Here is a 23,181-nt window from a genome sequence, read left to right on the forward strand (position 1 = left end):
CTGGGTATATACTCAAAAGTAGTTGAAATAGAGATTCAAACAGGTATTAGTACCCATATTCATAGCTTCATTATTCACAGCAGCCAAAAGTTGGAAACAACCTAAGAGATTGTCCTAAGAGCAAACAGCAAATGGAGAAGCACTTATTCTAGAAAATCTACTAATATTCTGCAAGAATAGTGAGAGCCTGTGGCATTTGAATCATAATCCATATCTCGCCACACAATTTAGTGTGACAAAAGCTTCATCCCTTTCAGGGTCATTCAAAAATGCAGAACTCCTTTTCCCTCCAACTCCAAGTCTAGGGTTAAGGTATCTTCCACTGAGGCACAGGCTTCCAGGATTTCTAATTTCTAACAGGTCTGTGTTGCAGAAGCTCTATTATAGGCAACAGTGGTTAAGAACACTGTGCCTAGTTGCCCATACTCAATTCACTTATAGGGTAGAAATCCCATGCTGGGTTAGGCATGTTAAGAAGACCAGAGGATACTTCACCTGTCTGCTAAAAAGCAGGGGTATACATCTAAAAGAAGCAGGCTACTGTCCTAATTTTTATCGTGAGAGCAGTGGCACACATATATTGCCCAGGGGATGATAAATACAGAGAGCTCCAAAGCTATCCTCAAGAGAAAGGACTCATTTGGAGCAAAGTATGGGGGAAGTTCAAGCTAAGGGAGTTGTCAAAAACAGTGGAGATTTTGCTGGTAAGGCAATAAGAAGAAGCTCCATGAGAGCAAAAAAATAAAAATTACATTAAAATTTAAAAGACTGTAGATTAGCTGTAAGTTTAGCAGAGACAATCAGGAAAAAGTGCAGAGAAAAAGCCCGCTTGGGTCAGAACCAACATCCAAATGTTGCCTTAAAGACTACCCCTTGCAAAGGGGCTCAAATTTAATTGTATCAGACTGCTGAGCAATTTATGCCTTAGGACATTGCCAAAAACAATCAAGCAATCAGCCAGTAATGAGTGGAGCCTAACTGGCTGAGAACGGATACCAAATGAAGCAAGTAGTTTAGCTGAAAAATCAGGGAAAGAGACTGTCAAATAAACCTTAGCTAAAATTACTGACATCTCAGTGTATGTCCATATTTAAGGCCGTACCCTCTGATGCATGACATCAGAGGTAACACATTCAATGGGATATAGACTTCACCAAATATTCTAGCCAAGTAACAAAACAAGCAAATAAACAACAACAAAATCAAGTCCCAGAGAGGGTAGGGGTATCAGTATTCACAATTGATGCAATATATAATCTAAAATGTCTAGGTTTTGATAAAATTATGAGGTATTCTGTGACAAAATTAAGAGTTACACTGTGAGCTCTACATGAAAAAAAGCAAGCAACAAAAACTAACTGTTAGAGGGCTCTGTTGTCTTATTTAACAGATAATAACTACAAAGAAGCCATTATAATCATATTCAAAGATTTAAAAGAAACTCTGCTTAAATAAGTAAAGGAAGGTAAAATGCCAATATTTTATCAAATACAGAGTATCAATAACGAAATAAAAAGCACAAAAATACCAAATGGAAACTCTGGAGTTGAAAAGTACAGTAATCAATATGTAAAATTGACTAGAGTGATTCAACAGTGCATTTGAACCAATAGAAGAATGAATCAGAACACTCGAATTTAGGTTGATAGATATTATGCAATCTAAAGAAAAAGAGAGAAAAAAGAACAAAGAAAAAGGCATATACTCAGATCTTATTTTTTATTCTATCTGACAATGTTTGCCTTGTTTTTTGTTGTTTAATCTATTTACTTCATTGAAGTAAAAAAGAAATAAAGAACAATTATGAGGAAAGTGGGTATCAGAAAGAAAGAAGAAAAAGGAGTGGAAATAATACTAGAAGAAATAATGTTATTAAATTTCTCAATTTGATAAAAGCCATATATACACAATAAATTTAATGAAGTCTGATAAACACAGAGATCCACACGGACACATTTCAGTAAAAATACTGAAAGATAAAGAAAATGAGAAAATTTTGGAGGGAAAAAAAAGACTTTCAGTGGATACCAGAAGGCAAGAAGGCAGTGAAATAACAAAGAGTCGTAAGAAAAAAAAAAGGTAAGAAATAATTTTTTATCCAGCAAAATATTGGTCAGAAATGAAAGTGAAATACAAACCTTCCTAGACAAACAAATATTGAGACAATTTATTGCTAGCATATCCATGTTACATAAAATACTAAAGGAAATTCTTCAGGCTGAAAGTCAGAGACTCAATATAGTAATTTGAAACCACATTAAAAAACACAATATTGGCAGTAAAAGCAATTATGTAGGTAAATGTAAAAGACAGTATAATTTTGTTTTTTCTTTTTTCTCCTCTTAATGAATTTGAAAAACCCTTGTATAAGACAAGACAAGACATATGCATCTATATATAAACAATTGTATAAGATATATACATATATAATTATATATACACAATTATATATAATTTTGTTGTTCAGTCTATAACATATAGAAATTCATATACAATAATAATACATAATTAAAACATTAGCACAAAGATAGGTAGAAGCAAAGTATTGGAGTAAGGAAATGATACCAGATTATAACTAGAATTCACAGGAAAAGAAATAAAAGAACAAAATTGTAAAATAGGAAGGTTAACAAAATATAATTTATAATTATGTACTACTCCCCTTTTATCAGCTTCATTAAAAATACATAAATTAATAATTATGGCAATGTAGTTATTGAATTTTTTACATATATGTTACAGAAAAGTAAATAGTAAATATAGATATATAGGAGTAATATCTCTATGTCCCATGGAATTAACTTACATTAAGTCAAAAGCAACTATGATAAATTAAGATTCAAGCACTAGACACTAAGAGAATAACACTCATACACACATACACACACATATACATACCCGCACATGTATAGTGAAAAATATCATAAAAAGCATTAAAATATTACACTAGAATGTATTCACCTAATGCAAAAGAAAGCTGCAAGGAGCAATGGGGAAACCATGAAACACATAGAAAATAAAAAGAAAAATGGCGGATATCAGTTCATGATATTAATAACAAAGTAAATGGATTAAACAACATAAAACAAGGCCAACAGTGTCAGAATACAAAATAAGATCTGAATATATGCCTACAGTATGCACAACCCAGATTCAATGCATTGAATGTAAAATTACGGAAAATCATTATACTATGTAAGTAAGAATCATGAGAAAGCTGAAGTGACTACACTAATATCCGGCAATAAAAGACTTTAAAATATGTTACCAGAAATAAAGAGGAACATTTTATCATGAAAAAATGGTCAAACTATCAGAAAAACATAATAACTACAAATATACATGCACCTAACTCCAGTGCCACCAAATTCATGGAGCAAATTTGACAGAATTGAAGAGAGAAATAGACACTTCAATAATAGTTAGATATTTCTATATTTCTTTTTCAATAATGGAACAACTAGGCAGTAGATCAATAAAAAGAAGACTCAAACAGCACTCTAGCCCAACTAGACCTAGCAGACATGTATCCAACTACAAGAGCAGAATACATATACTATGAAACTGCACAGGCATGATTTTCCAGGATAGACTATATGGTAGGCTATAAAAGAAGCCTCAATAATTTGAAAAGATTGAACTCATCCAGAATATGTCTTTTGATCAAAATAAAAGAACATTAGAAATGAATAACAAAAGAAATTTGGAAAATTAACAAATATTTAGAAATTAAACAAGATCTTCCTAAGTAATAAATTGGTTAAAGAAGAAACAACAAGAGAAATTCCAAAACATTTAATGGTGAAATACTCAATGCTTTTCCCATAAGATCAGAAGCAAGACATAGGATGTCCATACTTACCACTTCTATTAAACATTAAACATTGTACTGGAGGTTTTACCACAAGTAACTAGGCAAAAAAAAAAAAAAAAAAAAAAAAAAAGATACTAAAACATCCAGATTGCAAAGAAAGAAAGAAGTAGAATTATCTCTATTTGAAGATGATATGAGTTTCTTATACAGAAAATCTTACGAAATCTATTAAAAACTTGTTAAAACTAATATTTCAGCAGTGCTTCAAGGTATAAGAGCAATATATTAAAAATTGAGTGTATTTCTATATTCTAGCGTTAAACATTTCTTAAAAAATTAAGAGAATCTCATTTACAGTAGAATAAAATGAAATAAAATGCTTAGAAATAAATTTAACAAAAGTCCTTCTTATCCTCTAAAAATTCTAAACTATTGGTGAAAGAACTTAACAATCTAAATAAGTGAAAAGACATCCCATATCCTTAATTTGTGAGACAATATTATAAGATGCAATCCTTCACAAATTGATCTTCAGGTTCGACACAATTCAACTTGAATTTTGCAGAAATAAGACGCTAATCCGGAGCTGGGTATGGTGGCTGACTCCTGTAATCCCAGCACTTTGGGAGGCCGAGGCGGGCAGATCACCTGAGGTTGGGAGTTCGAGACCACCCTGACCAACATGGAGAAACCCCGTCTCTACTAAAAATACAAAATTAGCCGGGCGTAGTGGCACATGCCTGTAATGCCAGCTGCTTGGGAGGCTGAGGCAGGAGAATTGATTGAACCCAGGAGGCAGAGGTTGCAGTGAGCCGGAGATCGTGCCATTGAACTCCAGCCTGGGCAACAAGAGGGAAATTCCGTCTCAAAAAAAAAAAAAAAAAAAAAAAAAAGACGCTAATCCTAAAACCATGGGAATTTAAGAGAACTAGATTAGCCAAAATAATTGTGAAAAATAAGAACGAAGTTGGATAACTAAGCCTTTTCCATTTTAAAACTTTCCTCAAACCAATAGCAATCAATGGACAATTGATTTTCAGCCAATTAAAGTCAATAAATAATAAATAGTCTTTCCACAAGTGGCATTGGGATTGCTGGATATCCACATGCAAAAGGATAATTTTTAGATACCTTCCTTACAAAATGCATAGAAATAACCACTCCAAATGGATCATTGACCTTAATATGAGAACAGAAGCTATAAAACTATTAGAAATCACAGGAGCAAACCTTTATGACTTTGCGTTAAGCAAAGTTTTCTTAGATCTGACACTAAAAGTACAAGCAACAACAAAAAAATACACTATACCTCATCAACTTCAAAACTTTTGTATGTCAAAGGATATCATCGAGAAAGTGAAAAGACAAACCACAGAATGTGAGAAAATATTTGTAAATTGTATATCTTATAAGAATCTTATATTTAGACCATAAAAAGAACTTGTAAAATCCAACAATAGTAATGCAAAAGATATAATTTTTAAATGGGTAAAAAATACAAATAGACATATTTTTCCAAAGAATATAAACAAATTACTAGTAAGTATATCAAAAAATATTTAACTTCATTAGCAGTTAGGGATATGCAAATCTAAATCACAATGAGATAGCACTTCTTACTCCTAAGATTGCTGTAATAAAAAAGACAAATAATAACGAATGTTGGTAAGTGCATAAAGAAATGGGAACATTCATGCATTTCTGATGTTTATGTAAAATAGTGCACCCAATTTGGAAAACAATTTGGCAGTTCCTCAAATGGTAAACAGAGTTGGTGTAAGACCCAGCACACAAACTTTTACATAAATGTTAATAAAAGCATTGTTCATGATAGCCAAAAGATAAAAACAACCCAAATATCCATGATCTGATGAATGGATAAATAAAAAGTAGCACATCCTTATAAAAGATAATCTTGGGTAATAAAAAAGAACTGAAGTACTGATACATACTACAACATGAATGAAATTCGAAAGCATTATGCTAAATACAACATACCACTTACCAAACCGTCCGAATAAAGGATTGTATTTCTATTATATGTACAGTATAGGCAAATCTATTGAGACAGAAAGTAGATTAGAGATTGCTTAGGGCTCTGGAGTTTGACGGGAAATGGGCAGTGGCTGCTAATAGTTTCTTTTTGAAGTGATAAAGATGTCCCAGAATTGAGATGGTTGCACAATGCTGTGAATATACTAAAAACCACTGAATTTCTCATGTTAAATGGGTGAATTTTAAGATATAAACTATATCTCACGAAAATTGTTAAAAAGGAATAATTATAAATTATATCGTTTTCCAGTGAAAATGACTTTGCATCAATTTCCTCATCACAAATAGGCTAGAAGCTCGATATTGAAACTATGATGTATTATTTTTTGTGAAATTTCAGGCTGCCAGATAAATTGCTTTTCTGATGACCAGGAAATTAAATTTTGTTTGAAAGTAAAGTTATATGTGTGTTCACGTATTTTCATGCCTGCAATTATGGTTTAATATTATCTGAAACATATACAACTATATTCCCAACTATTTCTCAAATATAATTGTGCAAAAAATATAGAACATTTTAAACGTTAATCTCCTAGGGACACGTTTATTTTAAGTGAGCTCTAAATAAAGAAAGATAAATGGTTATCTAATGGGGAGCTATTAGTCTTACTATAACTTATTTTACATCCTATTCTTTGGTACTAAGCATGATAGGGTAATGACAGTCACTGGACTCTATAACAAATTGAATCTCTATTTTTAGTTTTTAAAATTATGTACAAAAACTTGAATTGCCATTATCACTCAGCAAGCACACATGTTCAGAGAGAAGAAAAAGAGAATTTTTTTTTTCTTTTCTGGAGACCTAAGTGTGAAAACAAATTATACTAATCATTTATAAAGTTATTTGAAATTAACTAGTGGTTGCAACCCAAAGTTAAGAAAATAGTGAAGATTATATGGACAGTTTCTTTCTCTAAAAATAACCAAATTCTTCCTTCCTGTTCTGCTCTTCTCTTAATACCATGCACCTGAACAAAAAATCATTATGTCATTTTTCTAGCTTTGTGAAGGTAGAAAATGTATGAGGCTAAGTGTCTTAGAAAACCTTTGTATTATCGTTTGTCCTATGGTTTCTGTAAATAAATGATATTCTTATCTTTTTAAATATTTCCACACATTATTTTCAAAATTATGTTTTGAATTTGATAACTTTGTATTAAAAATATTTCAAGCAGTGAGTCCACAAAGAAGCATGTATTATTTGGATGCAATACTATTTAATTTGATTAGGATATTTTTCTGGAAAAAATAATTCTGAATTGAATAAAGGAGGCAAAAGATAATTTATAAAAAGTATAATTTCTCAACAGTTGACATCACTCATTGCTGTTTTTTATATTTACATACAATAAAATTCACTCATGTTCTATAGTTCTACCAGTTTTGACAAATGCATACAATCATGTATCTATCACCATTTTCATATAGAGAACACTTTCATTACTCCCAAAATTTCTTTGTGCTGCTCTGCTAGTCAACATTACCTGAATTCCCAGCTCCTGGCGATCACCGGTATGTTTTTCATCCCTATAAGCTTGCCATTTCCAGAATGTTATATAATAGGAACCATACATGATGTAGACTTGATTATGGTTTCTTTCATTTAACAAAATTCATTTGAGATTCATCCATGTTGCTCTAAGAATCAATATGCTTCTTTTTATTGCTGAGTAGTATTTCAGTGTATGGCTATGACACAGTTCATTCTTTTACCAGCTGAAAGGCAGTAAGGGTCATTTCTACCTTTTGGTGATTATTAATAATGCTGTTTAACTTGCACATAAAAATTTCTACAATAACATACGTTTTCAAATATTTTGCATAAATATGCAGGACTGAAATTGCTGGGTTTTTTTTCTGTTTTTGTTTTTCAAGTGTATGTTTAGCTTTATAGGAAGTTGACAAACTGTTATCTAAATTCCCTGTGCCATTCTGTGTCAGCAGCAGCATCAATTGAAGATTCTAGATGTTTGGAATACTTACCAGCACTTGGTATTTTTAGTTTTTTCTTTTAATCACTCAAATAGAATGGTATCTCTTTGCATTTTAAATTTGCATTTCTTTAATGTCTGACTGTGCTGAGTCTCTAATTATATGCTTATCTGACATATTCATGTCTTCCTTGATAGTCTATACAGATATTTGCCAGTTTTTTAATTGAGTTCTTCATTTTCTTATTGTTATTTTTTAGTTTTTTAAATTTCAACTATTATTTTTGATTCAGGGGGTACATGTGCAGATTTGTTACCTGGGTATATTGGGTGACGCTGAGGTTTGGGGTATGAATAATCTCATCATATTCATAGTTGTTCAACCCTTTCTCCCCTCTCTCCCTTCTAATACTCTTCAGTGTCTATTGTTGCTGTCTTTATTTCCATGAGTACCCAATGTTTAGCTTCCACTTATAAGGGAGAACATGCGATATTTGGCTTTCTGTTGCTGTGTTAATTTGCTTTGGATAATGGCCTCCAGCTGCACCCATGTTGCTGCAAATAACATAGTTTGTTCTTTTAAAGACTGCGTATATCCTATGGTATATGCGTGCTATATATAAGAAATCCAATCCACCACTGATGGTCACCTAGGTTGACTCCATGTCTTTGCTATTGTGAACAGTGCTGTGTCAACATGCAAGTGCATGTGTCTTTTTGGTAGAACAATTTGTTTTCTTTTGGAGATAATACTCAGTAATGAGAGTTTCTGGGTTGAATGGTAATTCTGTTTTGTGTTCTTTGAGAAATCTTCAAAATGCTCTCCACAAAGGCTGAATTAATTTACATTCCCACCAACAGTGTATAAAAATTCTCTTTTCTCACCAACTTTGTCAGCGTCTGTTGTTTTTTGGCTTTTTAATAATAGCTATTCTGACTGGTGTGAGATAGATTCTCATTGTGGTTTTGATTTGCATTTATCTGGTGAAGAATGATGAGGAATTTTTTTTGTATGTTTGTTGGCCCCTTGTATGTCTTCTTTTGAGAAGTGTCTGTTTATATTTTTTGCCCACTTTTGAATGGAGGCTTTTGTATTTTGCTTGTTGTTTGTTTACGTTCTCTACAGTCTAGATAGTAGACCTTTGCTGAATGTATACTTTGGGAACATTTTCTCCCATTCTATAGGTTGTCTGTTCACCTGGTTGATAGCTTATTTTGCTTTGCAGAAGCTCTTTAGTTTAATTAGGTCCCATTTGTCAATTTTTGTTTTTGTTGCAATTGCTTTTAAGGATTTAGTCATAAATTCTTTGCCAAGGCTAATGTCCAGAATGGTGTTTCGTATGGTTCCTTCTAGAATTCTTACAGTTTTTGGTCTCACATTTAAATCTTTAATTCATCTTAGGTTAATTTTTGTGTATGGTGATAGGTAGGGGTCCAGTTTCATTCTTCTACATGTGGCTAGTCAACTGTCCCAGCACAATTTATTGAATAGAAAGTCCTTTCCCCACTGCTTAATTTTGTCAACTTTGTCAAATATTAGATGGCTGTAGGTGTGCAACTTTATTTCTGGGTTCTCTATTTCTGTTCCATTGGTCTATGTGTTTGCTTTTGCATCAGTCCCATGCTCTTTTTGTTACTGTAGCCTTATAGTATAGTCTGAAATCAGATAATGTGATGCCTCCAGCTTTGTTCTTTTTGCTTAGGATTATTTTGGCTATTTGGCTTATTTTGTGGTTCCATATAAATTTTAGAACAGTTTTTTTTTTTTCAAATTCTGGAAAAATGACTTTGGTAGTTTGATAGGAAGAGTGTTGAATCTGTATTTTGCTTTGGATAGTATGGCCATTTTTATATTTATTCTTCTAATCCATGAGCATAGGATACTTTTTCATTTGTTTGTGTCATCTATGATTTCTTTTAGCAGTGTTTTGTAGTTCTTCTTGTACAAACAAACCTCTTGCTGCCTTGGTTAGATTTATTCCTAGCTTTTTTTTTGGCTATTGCAAATAAAATTCTATTCTTGATCCAGCACTCAGCTTTAATATATAGACATTCTACTGATTTTTGCACATTGATTTTGTATGCTGAAACTTTGCTAAATCTTTTGTGTTCCAGGAGCCTTTCAATGTTCTTTAGGGTTTTCTACATATTGAATCCTACTGGCCATGAATAGACATAGGTTATCATCTTCTTTTCCTAATTAGATGCCTTTAGTTCTTTATCTTTCCTGATTTCTCTGTCTAGCACTTCCAGTACTGTGTTGAATAGGAGTACTGAAGATGGGCATCCTTGTCTTATTCTAGCTTTCAAAAGAATGCTTCTAGTTTTTGCCTGTTTAGTATGATGTTGGCTGTGGGTTTGTCATAGATGACTCATTGCTTTAAGGTGTGTTCCTTCAGTGACTAATATATGAAAGTTTTTATCATGAAGAGATGCTGGATTTTATCAAAAGCTATTTCTGTGTCTATTGAGATGATCACATTTTTTTAAAAATTTACTTCTGTTTATGCGGTGAATCACATTTATTGATTTGCATATGCTGTACCAATCTTGCATCCCAAGAATGAAACCTACTTGATCACAGTCTTCACGGTCAATTAATTTTTTGAAGTGCTGTTGGATCCAGTTTCCTAGTATATTTTTTTGACAATTTTTGTGTCTTTGTTAATCAGAGATATTGGCCTATAATTTTCATTTTTTGTTGTGTCTTTGCCAGGTTTTGGTATCAGGATGATGCTGGCCTCATAGAAGGAGTTAGAGAGGAGTCCCTACTACTAGAATTTTTTTTTTAATAGTTTCAGTAGCATTGGTAACATCTCTTTTTTGTATGTCTGGTACAATTTGGCTCTGAATCCATCTGGTCTGGGTTTTGTTTTTGGTTTGTTTGTTTGGTAGTTTTTAAAATTACTGATACAATCTCAAAACTCAGCATTGATCTGTTCATGGTTTCAATCTCTTCCTGATTCAATCTTGGGCGATTGTGTGCTTCCAGCAATTTCTCAATTTCCTCTAAATTTTCTATTTTGTGTGCACAGAGGTGTTTATATTTTCTGAGGATCTTTTGAATTCCTGTGGGATCAGTTGCAATGCCACCTTTGTCTATTGTGACTGTGCTTATTTGGATCATCTCCTGTTAATCTAGCTAGTAGCCTGTCAATCTTATTTATTTTTTCAATAGTTTGTATGATTTCAATTTTTTTAATTTATTGAGACTATGCTTTATATATTCTGTATATACATGTATATTGGGTAGAGTATTCTGTGCATGTTTATTAGGTCCAACTGGTTAAGTGTCAAATTCAAGTCCAGAATTTCTTTGTTAGTTTTCTGTCTTGATGATCTGTCTAATGCTGTCAGTGGGATGTTGATATCCCCCAGTATTATTGTGTGGCTTTCTAAGTCTTTTTGTAGACCAAGAAAAACTTGTTTTATAAGAAGAAAACACTCCAATACTGGGTGCATATGTATGTGTATAGTTAAGTCTTCTTGTTGAATTGAACACTTAACCATTATGTAATACCCTTTTTTTTGTTGTTATTGCTTTAAACTCTGTTTTATCTGATATAAGAATAGCAACCCCTGTTCTTGTGTTCTGTTTCCACTGTAGATCTTTCTCTAGATCTTTACTTTGAGTCTATGGATGTTTATGCATGTGTGTTGGGTCTGTTGAAGACAGCAGACTAATAGGGCTTTTTTATGTAGCTTGTTACTCCATATCTTTTAAATTGGACCTTCAGGCCATTTAAATTCAAGGTTAATATTGATATCTGAGGTTTTAATCCTATCATGAAGTTGTTAGCTGTTTGCTTTGTGTTTCCTATTTTGTGGTTGCTTTATAGGGTCTTTGGGCTATGTATTTAAGTTTGTTTTCCTGCTAGCTGCTATGATTTCTATGTTTAGAACTTCCTCAATAATCTCTTGTAAGGCTGGCCTGCTGGTAACAAAGTTTTTCAGGGCTTGCTTGTCTGTAAAATCGTTTGTTTCTCCTTTGCCTATGGAACATAGTTTGGTGGGATATAAAATTCCTGGTTGGAATTTCTTGTTTTTAAGAATATTAAAAATTGGCCTCCAATTTCTGTTAGCTTGTAAGGTTTCTGCTGAGAAGTTCACTGTTAGCCTGATGGGGTTCGTTTGTGTGTGATCGACGTTTTTCTCTAGTTGCCTTTAAGTTTTTTGTTGTTGTTATTGTTGTTGTTGTGTGTGTGTGTGTGTGTGTGTGTGTGTGTGTGTGTGTTAACCCTGGACAGTCTTGTGACCATATGCTTTGGTGATACTCATTTTGTATTATATCTCTCAGATGTTCTCTGGATTTTTTGAATCTGGATATCTGTCTCTCTAGCAAGATCAGAGAACATTTATTGAATTATTACCTCAAATATTGTTTTCCAAGTTACCTACATTGTCCACTTCTTCCTCAGGGATGCCAGTAATTTGTAGGTTTCTTCGCTTTACATCATCTAATATTGCTCAAAAACATTTGCTTATTTCTTAAAATTCTTTTCTTCTTTATTTTTATCTGGCTATGTTATTTCAAAATACTGGTCTTTAAGCTCTGAAATTATTTCTTCTGCTTGGTACAGTCTATTGATAAAGCTTTCAATTGTATTTTTTAAATTCCTTAAGTTAGTTTTTCAAATCCAGAAGTTCTGATTGCTTTCTTTCAAGATGTTTATCTCTTTCTTTATTTCCTGGATTGCTTTAGAAGTTATTTGTGTTCATTTTCAGCTTGTCTTGGATCTCACTGAGCTTCCTTGAAATCCATGCTTTGAATTCTTTATGTGATTTCTGCATTTACATTTTGGTTAAGGACCATTGGTGGAGGGGTACTGCAATTCTATGGTGATGTCACTGCATTCATATTTTTCATAGTGCTAGAATTCTTGCATTGGTTTCTTCTCATCTGAGAATGTTGGCACTTCTAATTTTTGTAATTTTGTGTTAGGATATTTTCTTTTGTTTTTTATTTCAGTATAACATTATTATTTTTTTTCTTTCCCTTTCCCTTTCCTCTCCTCCCTACAGGGTGTGACTGTAGTGAATGCTGGGTATGGTCACTTGTCTTTGCTTCTGTAACCCTATGTAGTTTTGTTGACAGGTTTTATATTGATGTGTGTAGTTCAACCTACAAGCCAGTAGATGGTACTTATGGGTGAGAGCTGGCTGTACCTGATGTGGCTAGGTATATACATGATCCTTGTTTACTGGGAGAAGCTCTCTCTCATCTTAGGCAATGGGCTGATCTGTGGAGTGCACAGTTGTCTGAGCTCCTTGCTCTGTCCTATGTTAGGACAGGTCCAAGATTAGCATGGCCTGCCTAAATGTCCCCTGATGTCAGGCACAAACACCAGCACTTAGCAAGGATCCAGTGGATAGCCACTAAACACCCAAAAGTGTGCCTAGGCATGGAGCTGGGAAACCTCCTCAGCCCCAAGTTCTCTGGACAGGGATTAGGGGAGGCCTAAATTCCTAATCCAGGTCGGAGAGCGAGTGCTCCACATGCCTGGAGATATGCCTGGGTGTGGAGCAGAGAGAGATGCCCGTTTGTGAAGCAGAGAGAACCACCCTTCACCAAGATCTCTGCATAGTAGGGGTGGGGCAGCTCCAGGTTGCTGAACCAGGTGAGTGGGTGATCTGAATGTCTGAAGATCTGCCTGGGCATAAAATGTAGAGGGCTTGACTGCACCATGATCCATGGCCAACAAGGGCGGGGTTGCTCAGGCTACTAGTCCATGTGAGCAAGTACTCCAAATTCCTGGAGATCTGTCTGCATGTGTTGTGATGAAAGCCCCACTGCACCACCATCTATGCACAGAAATAGGGGCAGGTAAAGCTGTTGATCCAGGTGAGGAAGTGCTTCAAACACCTGGAGATCTGTTTGGGTATTGAGTGCGAAGTGCCTGCTATACCACAATTTATGTCCATGAAAAGTGGGGCAACTCAGATTGCTGATTCAAGCAAGTGGGCGCTCCAGATGCTTGGATTTCTGCATGGAGGTGGAACGGAGAGGGCCCTGCTATACCACAATCTCAAGGGGAGCATGCTGGGGCACCCATTAATGGCATACGCAAGTCAGTTTCAGGTTGCCAGCTGGCCTTGAATGAAAGTCTCATCATCCAGGAGAAAACACAGCTATAGCAGCTCTTCTCCTGCCCCAGGGCTTCAACAGGGGAGTGTACAATTCTGGTACCTACTGCTGTGGTGCTTTCTACAGTTCTGGCTATGGAAGCCCCTACCCTGCTCCAGAGCAGGTGTTCCAATCTCTGGCCTGAGATTAAAATACCTGCATGGCCATACTGCTAGGTCTCAAAGGAATGGCTGATTTTGTATGTGCCTGGATTAAAAATGGCATCCTGCTGTCAGTCCTTGGCCTGGGCAAATTTCTGTAGTTTTTCCTGGTGTTTTCCCCTCAGGTCTCCAAGCCTCTCCCCAGGTTAGCACCAGGACTTTAAAGAAACAAAATATTCTCCCTCCTCTTGGGTTGCTCAGATCCCCAGTAGAAAGGTGAGTCACAGAGGGAGGCTCTCTGTCTCTCTCATGTACTGGGGCTTCACTTACTTTTATCAACTGGATGCCATCACATGGACTGCTTTCCCATGTCCTCCCCGCTGGGGCCCCCTTCACAATACTGGTGGATTGTCATTTTTCTTCTTGAATTAAAGCTCACAAAGTTGATCTTTATGCACTATCTTGCTATTTCCAAGTCACTGAGGCATGATAAAAGGATTTAATCAGTCATCTTGGAAAAAAAATCTATTGTTAGTTTACATCCTTTTTTAAATATATAACTCCCTTGTCAGAAATGTGATTTGCAAATATTTTTACCCAGTCTGTAGCTTGCCTTTTCATTCATTCACATTGCCTTTTGCAAAGTAAATATTTTTAATTACAAATAAGCTCAACTTAGCATATTTTTAAAAATAAATTGTGCTTTTGATGTTGTAGTGAAGAATGCTGCCTAACTCATAGTCACAAAGATTTTCTCCAATATTTTCTAATAGAAGTTGTATAGTTTTACATTTTACATTTAGACTTTTGATTGATTCAGGTTAATTATTTTATAAGATTAAAGATGTGGGTCAAGTTTTAATTTTCTGCTTATAACCTATAATCATTCTGTTGGCACTTGTTGAAAAGTCTATACTTTCACCATTGAATTCAGACCTTTGTTGAAAATCACTTTAGAATTTTGTGGATCTATTTCTGGACTGATTATTCTATTTTTATTAATCATTTTGTATTTATTATTTTGCTAATATTACATTGTAATGATTAGGTACGTGCTATAGTAAATCTTGAAATCAGATGATGTGAGTCCACAAATAGGTTTTTTTTAATCAAAATTGGTTGGCTAATCTAATTCCTTTACCTTTCCCTATAAATTATAGCATCAGCTTGTTGATATCTGCAAAAACAGAAGATCCATCTAAGATTTCCTTTTTATTTAGATTATGTTGACTTTACGGATCAATTGTGGGACCACTGACATCATAACAATATTGAGTATTCCAAGCTAAGAACATGGTATATCTCTCCATTTAATTAGATTTTCTTTATTTTTTTCATCTTTTTTTTTTTTAAATTTTAAGCACACAGATTCCACACACATTTTGTTACATGTATACCTAAATGTGTCTGTGAATAGATACAGTGTTGTTTATTTTCAATCTGTATGTATTTCATTTCTTTTTCTTGCTTTATTTCATTGGCTAGAACTTACAATATTATGTCAAATAGGAGTGGTGTCAACCTTACTGTTTCTGATTTTTGGGGAAAAGTATTCAATATTTAACCTTTGAATATCGTGTCAGCTGTTATCTTTTTGTAGGACCTGCATGTCAATTTGAAGATATTCCCCTGTTTCTAATTTGCTAAAATTGAATAGTTCTACTAATATAAATTTTGATCTAGTTGGTTGATTATATTGCTCAAGTCTTCTATGCATTTACTGATTTTCTATTTTTTCCATCAAGTTCTAAGGAGTATTGTAATCTCCAAGTATGACTGTGGATATGTCTATTTATCCTTTCATTTCTAGCTTATTTTGCTTATATTTTGAAGCTCTGTTGTAAGGTGCATACACACAGGATTGATACGTCTTCTTAGAGAATTGATCTTTTTATTGTCATATAATGTATTTCTTTATACTGGATAGCATTTCTTGCTCTCAAGTAAACTTTATATAGATATAGTAACTCCATCTCTATTTCACTAAAATTTGTATAATATTTTTATTGATGTTTGATATCTATTGACATTTGAAGACTATAGAGAAATTTCATAAAAAGAGTATTATAAACTATTATAGTTTACAGCTAAATACTTGGATCTCTAGTTTATTATGTTGCTAACTTGTATTTTAAGATGATTCCAGCAAATAAAGAATACCGAAATCACTTATTTTTGAAATAATTATGACTATATTTTATTCTTGAAATTAAGGCATATCTTAGAGTTCAATAAACTATACTTCCAAATTTATGTAATTTATTATTAGCTAACTATTTTTTAGCTATAATTAGTTCATTATATATTCTTATAATTTGTTTTCCAATTAATTTTGCTTTTATGTCCTCTCTCAGTGCTAGTTAGAAGCCATATTTCAGCTGACTTGCATGTATAGATGAATGATCATAGTTTCCTTGAGGGTCACAGATACAATAAAAAATACCTACATTTGGGATACTAGGCCAAAGGATCCCAATTATGATAATGAGACCTCATCCACCCACTCCAAGTCATTTATACTTCCCTAAGAATTACTGACAAATTAAAAATACCAACTCTATAAATAATGGAAGTCTTTAATGCATTTGTGTATAGGTTGTTACCTTTTTTGTCACAATGATATTTAAGTAGCTAATAAAAATATGCCTTTGAAATATAAATTTTATTATTTTTTTCCTCACCCCAACAGCTGCAGAAATAACTGTTCAACCAACTGTGGAAGAGGCCTCTGACAACTGCACTCAAGAATGTCTCATCTATGGCCATTCTGATGCCTGCTGGATGCCGGCATCTCTGGATCATTCCAGCTCTTCGCAAGCACAGGCCTCTGCTCTATGCCACAGCCCACCACTGTCACAGGCCTCTACTCAGCACCACAGCCCACCAGTGACACAGACCATTGCTCTCTGCCACAGCCCTCCAGTGACACAGACCATCGCATTGTGCCACAGCCCACCACCGATACAGGTGTCTGCTCTCCACCACAGTCCTCCTCTAGTGCAGGCTACTGCACTTCACCACAGCCCACCATCAGCACAGGCCTCAGCCCTCTGCTACAGCCCTCCTTTAGCACAGGCTGCTGCAATCAGCCACAGCTCTCCTCTGCCACAGGTTATTGCCCTCCATCGTAGTCAGGCCCAATCATCAGTCAGTTTGCAGCAAGGTTGGGTGCAAGGTGCTGATGGACTATGCTCTGTTGATCAGGGAGTGCAAGGTAGTACAACATCTCAGTTTTACACCGTGTCTGAAAGACTTCATCCCAGTGATGATTCAATTAAAGTCATTCCTTTGACAACCTTCACTCCACGCCAACAGGCCAGACCGTCCAGAGGTGATTCCCCCGTTATGGAAGAACATCCCTTGTAAAGCTAAAATAGTTACTTCAAATTTTCAGAAAAGATGTATATAGTCAAAATTTAAGATACAATTCCAATGAGTATTCTGATTATCAGATTTGTAAATAACTGTGTAAATAGAAACAGATACCAGAATAAATCTACAGCTAGACCCTTAGTCAATAGTTAACCAAAAAATTGCATTTTGTTTAATTCAGAATGTGTATTTAAAAAGAAAAGGAATTTAACAATTTGCATCCCCTTGTACAGTAAGGCTTATCATGACAGAGTGTACTATTTCTGATGTACAGTATTTTTTGTTGTTTTTATCATCATGTGCAATATTACTGATTTGTTTCCATGCTGATTGTGTGGAACCAGTATGTAGCAAATGGAAAGCCTAGAAATATCTTATTTTCTAAGTTTACTTTTAGTTTACCTAAACTTTTGTTCAGATAACGTTAAAAGGTATACGTACTGTAGCCTTTTTTTGGGCTTTCTTTTTGATTTTTGTTTGTTGTTTTCAGTTTTTTTGTTGTTGTTAGTGAGTCTCCCTTCAAAATACACAGTAGGTAGTGTAAATACTGCTTGTTTGTGTCTCTCTGCTTTCATGTTTTCTACCTTATTCCAATACTATATTGTTGATAAAATTTGTATATACATTTTCAATAAAGAATATGTATAAACTGTACAGATCTAGAACTACAACCTATTTCTCTACTCTTTAGTAGAGTTCGAGACACAGAAGTGCAATAACTGCCCTAATTAAGCAACTATTTGTTAAAAAGGGCCTCTTTTTACTTTAATAGTTTAGTGTAAAGTACATCAGAAATAAAACTGTATCTGCCATTTTAAGCCTGTAGTCCATTATTACTTGGGTCTTTACTTCTGGGAATTTGTATGTAACAGCCTAGAAAATTAAAAGGAGGTGGATGCATCCAACGCACGAGTCACTTAAAATATCGACGGTAAACTACTATTTTGTAGAGAAACTCAGGAAGATTTAAATGTTGATTTGACAGCTCAATAGGCTGTTACCAAAGGGTGTTCAGTAAAAATAACAAATACATGTAACTGTAGATAAAACCATATGCTAAATCTATAAGACTAAGGGATTTTTGTTATTCTAGCTCAACTTACTGAAGAAAACCACTAATAACAACAAGAATATCAGGAAGGAACTTTTCAAGAAATGTAATTATAAATCTACATCAAACAGAATTTTAAGGAAAAATGCAGAGGGAGAAATAAGGCACATGACTGCTTCTTGCAGTCAACAAGAAATACCAATAACACACACAGAACAAAACCCATCAAAATCTCATATATGAAATAAAATATATTCTTCTAAGCAAAGAAACAGTACTATTCATAGAAAACATTAGTTTTCTTCTGTTGTCTGTTATTTCCTTCTTTTATCCTCTTAACTGGCCATTATCTTGTATGTGCACATTTTATAAATATACAGAAACATCACCAACTTAATTTTCTTCCATAGCAAAACTGAGAAAATACCTTGTTTCAGTATAACACTAAACCAAGAGACAATTGATGTTTAATGGGGGCGGTTGGGGTTGGGGGGGGAGTCAATATCTCCTATTGATTAACTTAGACATAGATTTTGTAATGTATAACTTGATATTTAATTTATGATTAAACTGTGTGTAAATTTTGTAACATAAACTGTGGTAATTGCATAATTTCATGGGTGAGGATTTCCACTGAATATTGAGAAAGTTTCTTTTCATGTGCCCAGCAGGTTAAGTAGCGTTTACAGAATATATATTATTCCCATCCATTGTAAAGTTCCTTAAGTCATATTTGACTGGGCGTGCAGAATAACTTCTTAACTTTTAACTATCAGAGTTTGATTAATAAAATTAATTAATCTTTTTTCTCCTTCGTGTTGTTAATGTTCCAAGGGATTTGGAGCATACTGGTTTTCCAGGTGCATGTGAATCCCGAAGGACTGATGATATTTGAATGTTTATTAAATTATTATCATACAAATGTGTTGCTATTGTGGCTATTGTTGTTGATGTTGAAAATTTTAAACTTGGGGAAGATTAAGAAAAGAACCAATAGTGACAAAAATCAGTGCTTCTAGTAGATTTTAGAACATTCTTTGCCTCAAAAAACCTGCAAAGATGATGTGAGATTTTTTTCTTGTGTTTTAATTATTTTCACATTTTCTCTCTGCAAACCTTTAGTTTTCTGATGATCTGCACACACACATACACACACACACACACGTGCACACACACACATTTAAAGGATATAAAAAGAAGAGTTTGAAAGATTATTAAATAACTTATCAGGCATCTCAATGGTTACTATCTATGTTAGTGAAAATCAAATAGGACTCAAAGTTGGATATTTGGGATTTTTCTTCTGACAGTATAATTTATTGAGTTACTAGGGAGGTTCTTAAATCCTCATATCTGGAAACTTGTGACGTTTTGACACCTTTCCTATAGATATAGGAATGAACCAATACGCTTTTATTACCCTTTCTAACTCTGATTTTATAATCAGACTTAGATTGTGTTTAGAATATTAAATGACTGGGCACCCTCTTCTTGGTTTTTACCAGAGAGGCTTTGAATGGAAGCAGGCTGAGAGTAGCCAAAGAGGCAAGGGGTATTAGCCCAGTTATTCTCCCCTATGCCTTCTCTTTCTAAGCTTCCACTAGGTCTGGCCTTGGAAACCTGTTACTTCTAGGGCTTCAGATCTGATGATATCTTTTTCATCACATTACAAGTTATTTCTTTGACTGAATAGACAGTGGTATAGGTTGACACAGCACACAAGTGGCTATTGTGATGTATGATGTATGTAGTCCTACAACTGCAAAACGTCTTACTGAACCAACAATCAAAAAATGGTTCTGTTTTAAAAAGGATTTTGTTTGATTTGAAATTAAAACTTCAAACTGAATGACTTATATGAGAATAATACGTTCAATCAAAGTAGTTATTCTATTTTGTGTCCATATTCAATTAGATTGTGATTATTAATTTTCTAGCTATGGTATTACTATATCACACTTGTGAGTATGTATTCAAATACTAAGTATCTTATATGCTACGTGCATACACATTCTTTTCTTAAACTTTACCTGTGTTTTAACTAATATTGTGTCAGTGTATTAAAAATTAGCTTTTACATATGATATCTACAATGTAATAAATTTAGAGAGTAATTTTGTGTATTCTTATTTACTTAACATTTTACTTTTAATTATGTAAATTTGGTTAGAAAATAATAATAAATGGTTAGTGCTATTGTGTAATGGTAGCAGTTACAAAGAGCCTCTGCCTTCCCAAACTAATATTTATCACACATGGTCATTAAATGGGAAAAAAATAGACTAAACAAATCACAAATTGTTCAGTTCTTAAAATGTAATTATGTCACACACACAAAAAATCCTTTTCAATCCTGAGAAAATTAAAGGCGTTTTACTCACATGGATATTTCAACATTAGGTTTTTTTGTTTTTGTTTCTTTTTCATGGTATTACTGAAGGTGTGTATACTCCCTAATACACATTTATGAAAATCTACTTGTTTAGGCTTTTATTTATACTCTTCTGATTTATATTTTTTATTATAATTATTATTTCTTATCTTTCTTCTTTTATATTTTTTGGAAACCAAATTTATAGTTAGTTTAGGTAAACTTTTTATTATGACCATTAGAAACTATTTTGAATGTTTCCAACTGGCTCAATTGGCTGGGAAAACATGGGAGCAGGAGAAGCTGAAATATATTTCTGCAAGAACCTTTCTATATTATGTGCCAATTACCACACCAGATCAATTTTATGCAGAGGCCTTAAAATATTCTTTCACAGTAGCTTTCTTACACTAACTGTCATGTGCTTTTAGTAAATATGATTTTTAAAAGCAGTTCAAGTTGACAACAGCAGAAACAGTAACAAAAAAATCTGCTCAGAAAAATGTATGTGCACAAATAAAAAAAATTAATGGCAATTGTTTAGTGATTGTAAGTGATACTTTTTAAAGAGTAAACTGTGTGAAATTTATACTATCCCTGCTTAAAATATTAAGATTTTTATGAAATATGTATTTATGTTTGTATTGTGGGAAGATTCCTCCTCTGTGATATCATACAGCATCTGAAAGTGAACAGTATCCCAAAGCAGTTCCAACCATGCTTTGGAAGTAAGAAGGTTGACTATTGTATGGCCAAGGATGGCAGTATGTAATCCAGAAGCAAACTTGTATTAATTGTTCTATTTCAGGTTCTGTATTGCATGTTTTCTTATTAATATATATTAATAAAAGTTATGAGAAATAAACATTCATTTTTATTGTGTGTGTTAATTCAAAACTCAAATGATTCACTTTATTTTAAATAGATTTTCAAATGTATATAGAAAATACCCTTTTTCAATGGTACATTTTGGATTTAGCGTATTTTTGTTCACTCTGAAAACTCCTTCAATATAATTTCTGACTTGAACATAATTTCAATCACTTTTCAAAATTGCTGAACACTATTGTAGTGTTTCTGAACATTTATTTTGCATCTTTCAAGACAAGATTTAAGTGATATTTACTTATTCCAGATTAGATCTATTGCTTCACTTAATGTAAAAGTTACCTAAGGATTTCTCTGTACAACCATAGGAGATCCAGGTGAAATAAGTTTCTGGAGATGGTTGATAATATTTGTGGAACAAAATAACTTTACTCCTGGCTTTGTTTTCACTTTGGCTAAATGGAGAGAATTCATTGAAACCTCTCAAACTACAAGGTATCACTAAATATGTAACTGCATTTAGAATTTTATTAGCCCCAAATTTTGATTAAGAATTACATACCGCACAGTCCAGTGCTTTTTGTATTATTTTTTCTCACTCATATATTTATTATTGTGATATTAATTTATTCATTTTCACCAAGGGTTAGCTGGTGAAGAAAGAAAAACAGGAAAATTTAAATCAAGCAACATTTTAACCTCTGGCAAAAAGGAGATTGGGGTTTTAGAAGAAGTACAATATATGTGTAGGTTAATTTGTGTTATTTCTCATCTTCGCTCCAGCCATTTGGGAAAAAAAAAAAATCTCACAAGTTGTTGTGACTTAATTTGTGAAGCTGATTGAGAATCACCAAGTTATATATAGATATTATCATAATAACCTTGGCAAGAACTCTAGAACCTGAGAAAGTGAATATGGTAAAAACATACTCTGAATAGGAGAAAAATACCCTACTGAAAAGGAGTATTACAAATTTCTTCTTTTTCAACAAGTGGAAAAATATGTGAGCTAATATTTGGCTTGATTAAAGACATTGAAGTTATTGGTCTTATTGTCAGAAATGGCCAAACTGACTATAAAATGTTGATGGACTAATGGCAATTGCTTCAAAACAAAAAATAAAAACAAGGACAATACCGATGCAGGCAATTCAGTTCAGAATTTTATTTCTGTATATTGGGTAACAAATTTAATATCCATTTCGAGTATCTGAGAATCAACACATGCATGAAAACAACCGAAGTTTAATTTGTGCACTAGCTTAACTCCTTAACTGTTAAAGTATTCTAAAGTTAATTGGGGTAAAACAGAAGCAAGATATATAGATGAAGAAAATGAAAAAATGAAAGTTTAATTTGTCAGCAATTTAGTTCTGAAATCTGGTCATATGATGTTTTCTTCGTAAGCTTTTTTGAACAGTTTTAGATTTACAGAAAAATTGTGATGATAATGCAGAGTTCTCAAATAACCTCACTCTTAGTTTTCCTTATTTTTAACATGGCATATTTGTTATAATTAATGAGCCAATGT

General features: G+C 33.5%; 1 protein-coding gene across 3 annotated transcripts in view; it reads left to right on the plus strand.

Annotated features, from left to right (window-relative positions):
• Positions 1 to 21,687, plus strand: part of PCDH11X (protocadherin 11 X-linked) — an 827,978-nt gene extending 806,291 nt beyond the window's left edge. For all 3 annotated transcript variants that reach the window (XM_034950250.3, XM_034950249.3, XM_034950252.3), the window contains one exon: positions 16,718 to 21,687. In XM_034950250.3, the coding sequence (XP_034806141.2) occupies positions 16,718 to 17,394 (677 nt within the window). In that variant the 3' untranslated portion in view covers positions 17,395 to 21,687. The remainder of the gene's footprint in view (positions 1 to 16,717) is intronic.
• Positions 21,688 to 23,181: the final 1,494 nt, after the last annotated feature.

The sequence above is a fragment of the Pan paniscus genome, chromosome X, assembly GCF_029289425.2.
Source record: "Pan paniscus chromosome X, NHGRI_mPanPan1-v2.0_pri, whole genome shotgun sequence".
In the NCBI taxonomy this organism is placed as follows: Eukaryota; Metazoa; Chordata; class Mammalia; order Primates; family Hominidae; genus Pan; species Pan paniscus.